We start from the raw sequence: 5,470 nt of genomic DNA, 5'->3' as shown, positions 1-5,470 counted from the left end.
AAGCAGGTAATATCATGATGTACAAGTGAATTGGATTTAAATGAGAGAGGACTGTGAAAACTCACCAGTCTCATTTTTTCTTCTGAAGTCATCTGGGTTCAGGGGCCAGATATGGATCAGGATGACTGGAGATGACCCTGGAAGCAGTGGAAGCAAACTATCATTTGGACCTCAACTCTAGGAGGTTGTTCAGAATCATTAAACATTTCAAAGCAAGAAAATAATTAAAGATAATCTAATTCAAGTCTTTCAAAAGAAGTAAGACCCGAAGTAGAAATATAACTGATATAATTAAAATCTTTTCTTTAAAATAGTATATCTTGTCCGCTCATCATGATTCAATAAAAAAATTTTGGCTCTTTCTGCCATTTTGCAGTGCTGCCACCCATGGTGCACATGAATGTTCTGGCAGATGCTCTCAAAAGCATCAACAATGCAGAAAAGCGAGGAAAACATCAGGTTTTCATTAAGCCATGCTCTAAAGTAATTGTCCGATTCTTAACTGTGATGATGAAGCATGATTACATTGGTGAATTTGAGATCATGGATGATCAAAGAGCAGGAAAAATTGTTGTGAACCTCATGGGCAGATTAAGCAAGTGTGGTGTAATCATCCCCAGATTTGTTCAATTGAAAGATCAGGAAAAGTGGCAGAATAATCTGCTACCATGCTGTCAGTTTGGATTCATTGTGCTTACAACCTCAGCTGGCATCATGAACCATGAGGAATTGAGATGAAAACACAAAGGAGGAAAAATCCTAGGATTTTTTTTTTTTCTAAGAGTATCCAAATGAAATGTTAATGGAGAAAAAATTTGACGGACTACTATGTTTTAGGTCCTATGATCAGTTCTGGGGATAGAAAAATAAAAAAAAATACCTACTCTGTTTATAGCTTCAGACAGGATATATTAGGTGCACAAATATATGTGATATAAAGAAGGATATTATGAAGCAAAGGAAGACCTAGAAAAAAAGATTTTTTTGAGAAGTCACTTTCATTGGAATTGACAAGGTGAAGTTTCATATGAATTGAATTGGACCTGAATTTTCTTATCTGTAAAATGTATTAATTAGACTCAATAGCTTCTCAGAACACTTCCAGAATGAAATTCATGATCAGAACTCCAGCAGAGGTATAGAGGAAAATGTGTTGGGTTTGTACTTGGGAGAGACCTGAGTTTGAATCTTACCTCCTACATTTGTCAACAGTTTAAACCTGATGAAGGAAGAAAAGTATGGGTGCATCTCTCTAAGTGTCCTTTGTAAAATGAAAATAAGATAAGCTTTGTGAATGTGCCTGCCACAGAGGAATAACATGGCAAGGGACTGATCCTTCCACCTCCTTCATAGGACTGTTGTGAGGATAAATGAGCTCACACAGGCCACAGATTTAGTCATGGAGGCCATTGAGTCCATTTCCCTCATTTTACATATCATGAAACTGACAGCAGGAGAGTTGAAGTCACTTGACCAAATTCAATGAATCATTGCTCAAGCATTTATTAAGCATGTAAAAGGTATGTAAGCAAAATTTAAAGACACAAAATTAAATTCTCTCTGTCTTCAAGGAATTTGCATTCTCTTGGGGATAGCAAGAGCTATGAAGACATAGAAAATAAAATTTTGGAAATTGTCTATATCCATTGACCAGCAATACCACTATAAGGTCTCTTTCCAATGATGATTAGGGAAAAAGAAAAATAACATATTTTCTCAAATGTTTATAGCATCTCTCTGTGTGGTGGTAAAGGAGTAGAAATTGCAGGAATGGTCATCATTTGGAGAATGGTAAAACAAGTTCTGCTGTTTGGTTGTGATGGAAGAAATGATGAACTTGATGATCTTAGCAAAACTTGGATAGACTTCCATGAAATTATGAAAAGGAAAAAATGAACAGGACCGAGACAACATTGTATATAGTAACCGAAATATTATTTTAAAAATAACTTTGGATAACCAAGTTTCATACTCAAATTAACTACAAAGGTCATATGAAAGATGACACTATCTTCAGAGAAGCAATTGATAAATAGAAGTGTGTGTAGAATGGTTTTATTTATATGTTCAGGTGTGTTTGTGTATATGTGAGTATATATGTATGTATGTATGTATATATTTGACTCTAATAGTAGCTTATCTCTAAGGGATGGGGGAGGGAGAAGGGATAAAAAGAAAAATTACATGATGACTTTATTATATATTTAAGGGAATAGAAAGTTATACATAATGTCATCTTTTTTAATAAAAATTCAATATTATGGAAATGTTTGTTATTTCATACATTAAAAATAAAAGAAAAATGAATAATTTTGGGCAGACAGCAGTGGAGAAAGAGAAAAGGAACTTTGGAAATATATATAGATATTTCTATATTACATAAAGAAACAGTATATTCATATTTATATATATATATATATATGTGATCATGTAAAACTGGCATAAAATATATGTCCCATATAGATTAATATAGTTATATATATAGTATATGTAACATATACACACATCTATCTATCTATACATACATAGAGAGTTCTATATAATATATAGATATAGTGTATATCATAGAAATATAAACAGGGTATATGGAGTGTTGAGGGAGGAATAGCACCTCTGATGTAAGAGCTTGTTTCAGCCGCTTTTATACTCATCTGTCTTTAGTGTCCAATTGGTCATCCAACCCTCACCAGAGTTCATCCAAACCTCACCAAGATACTATGTTTCATGTAATGGCCATAACCTGGTAAAACTGTCTTGACAAACCATTTAATTGAGGGTAACTGACAGTCTTTGATGAGTTAGTTTCCCCCGATAGAATGGGTATATGAAAACATATTGTATATAATAGATTTTCGACTTCAGGTGGTATCAGTTTTTTTAATTCTGCAATGTTATGGAAATATTTGTGTTATTTCATAAATGAAAAATAAAATAAAAATAAAAGCAATATAATTTTGCGAGAGGCATTAGCTGTGGGAAAGACCATGAAGGTTGCTGAAGTACTTGAAATACCAGAGCTTGGTCAGATGTTGAAGATGCCAAGGTCATTCACTGCATCCTGGGTCATCACCAATTATCCTGACTTTTGTCCTGCCACTGGACTTTGATGACTCAGTAAGAAAGAGTAAGATTAATGACTTTGTGCTATTCTGCCTCACTTAAATCCAAATAATGGCTAATCAAGGCAATAAGATGTCATTTGTCCTATTTGAAAAAGAAGGACAAATCACAAAGTAAGTAGATAGAGTATATATCTGTACAGATATATTGATATTGTATAGAGTTATAGTATATGATATATGATATATATATATATACATGTAAGGATACAAATAGTACATAGTCATAGTATATATCAAAATTATACTATTTGATTTATATAGCAAATTTAGTATATATCATATAAATACTTATATATGCAGATACATCTATATAGTATTTATAGTGCAGATCACACACTATAGCAGTATTATAGATCACATTTATACAGATAGACCTGTTTAGTATATAATATATATGCTATATACATATATATATATATATATATATATATAGTTTATATCATTCATATTACATACACCCACTATAGCATCTATATTTGTTTGTGTATATATTGACACAGATATATATGTACTATTTGCTATATATCTCCATCTGGGATAGATCCTGAAGATGGATAATGAGCTGGACCTCTACCTGCCAAATGGAGGAAGGTCCTTGGTCCATTTTGTCCCAGAGAACAGAATCAGAAGGAATGGGTAGAAATTGCAAAGAGAATTTTACTTAGACTATGTTTGCATAAAATAAACATATAATGTACATAGACATGCATGTATACAATATACAGACACACACATAATTTCATGCACACAATGCAAAATGACATTATACACTCATATGATTATATTATTAAAGCAGGCACAAAGATGATTTTGTTCTACTATCTTCTGATTAATAGTATTGAGCAATCACAGAGATAATTCATATACTGACATACTAAGTCATACAGCTGCATGTCACAGTCTGGACAGAAAGTATTCCACATCCACTTGGTTTTTCTTGCATGCATTATTAGAATAATTTGTTTTAAGTGAGCACAAATACTATTCAGGAAGCAATTTAATTTTCTGGAGTTTGATGTATTCAGTAGCATGTCCCTCACAAGTGTTAGAATCTGGAATGCTTTATCTTTGATTTCCTTTTGTACTCTTCATAGGACTTACACCTTATTCACTCATATTAATCATAATATGGTAGGACAGAGTTCTCTGTGTAGTTGTTAAAATAATGTAATTTGGTATGACTTTAATGGAGCAGTTATTTGGTGTAATAGAGAGAGGGCCAGACCTGGAGTCAGGAAGACTCATCTCCCTGAGTTCAAACCTGGCCTTAGAAGTTTGTTTGTTATGTGACCCTGGTCAAGTCACTTAACTCTATCTCAATTTCTTCATCTGTAAAATGAGCTGAGAAGGAAATAACAAATCACTTCAATATCTTTGCCAAGAAAACAAGATTATGAAGAGTTGGTTACCATTGAACAACCACAAAAACTACTTTAAAATATGCATGTGACATTTCTAATTGGAACAGAATCTTTAATGCTTTATTTTTCCATACTATGCTAAATTTTCTCCCTGATAATCAGCAACTAGAGAAGGATATATATTATTTTTAGCTTTTGATATATTACATGACAATACTTTAATATATTACATATAATAAGACTGTTATCTACTATAGAAGATCATTTGCTAAAACTTCTTTATTCCTTTACCATATTTTCATTAGGGATACTTTTGATAGAGCTATGGTTCATTATTATAAATATTATAAGGTAGCTAGATGTTATACTGAAAAAGCATCGGATATATAATCAGAAAAACCCAAGTTTCTGGCTGTGTTATCCTGGGCAAGTCACTTAACCTCTGTCTGTCTCAGTTTCCTCATCTATAAAATGAGAATAAAAAATAGCAACTTCCTCCTAAGGTTGTTGTGAAGATTAAATGAGATCATATTTGGAAAGTGAATTGCACATCCTAAATCATTATATAAATGCTAAATTTTACATTTTGTTATAAAGATAAAAATAGTTAAATTGGTAGTTATTGAGGTTCACTTGCTCACCTTTTTGGAGATAGTAATATAATTATTATTATTTTTGACTTTCCCAATATTTTGGTATATTCTTCTCCCCAATAAATTTTATAACATACTCCACATTCTTTTGAGACTATTTACCTCTAACATAATATTCTTTACTTCATCTTCTTTGCTTTTTTAACTGCTGATGTATTAGATTTCAAATATGATCATTTCTTGGAAGATAATTTTGAGAATATGATCATGTGATTATGATGAAAATAAATTGTTAGACAAAATCATTAACTAATCTGTTTTATTTTTCTTCTATTTGTTGTCCTCAAGACTATTTCATCTTTGAATGCTCTTGGGAATTAAGTCATTCACTTGA

The 5,470-nt window shown here is 31.9% G+C and overlaps 1 protein-coding gene across 1 annotated transcript; it reads left to right on the top strand.

The window, feature by feature from the left end:
• Positions 1-387: 387 nt before the first annotated feature.
• Positions 388-738, top strand: LOC141518727 (small ribosomal subunit protein uS8-like). The gene has a single exon (XM_074231006.1). The coding sequence runs from the start codon at positions 388-390 to the stop codon at positions 736-738; it is 351 nt and encodes a 116-aa protein (XP_074087107.1).
• The last annotated feature ends 4,732 nt before the right edge of the window (positions 739-5,470 follow it).

The sequence above is a fragment of the Macrotis lagotis genome, chromosome 1 (assembly GCF_037893015.1).
Source record: "Macrotis lagotis isolate mMagLag1 chromosome 1, bilby.v1.9.chrom.fasta, whole genome shotgun sequence".
Taxonomy (NCBI): domain Eukaryota; kingdom Metazoa; phylum Chordata; class Mammalia; order Peramelemorphia; family Peramelidae; genus Macrotis; species Macrotis lagotis.
The sequence above is the reverse complement of the archived record's forward strand: the minus strand, read 5'-3'. Positions and strand labels throughout refer to the sequence as shown.

Bases quoted from the DNA above. Each gene is read 5' to 3' on its own strand.
- LOC141518727 (XM_074231006.1), top strand. From the start codon at position 388: ATGGTGCACATGAATGTTCTGGCAGATGCTCTCAAAAGCATCAACAAT.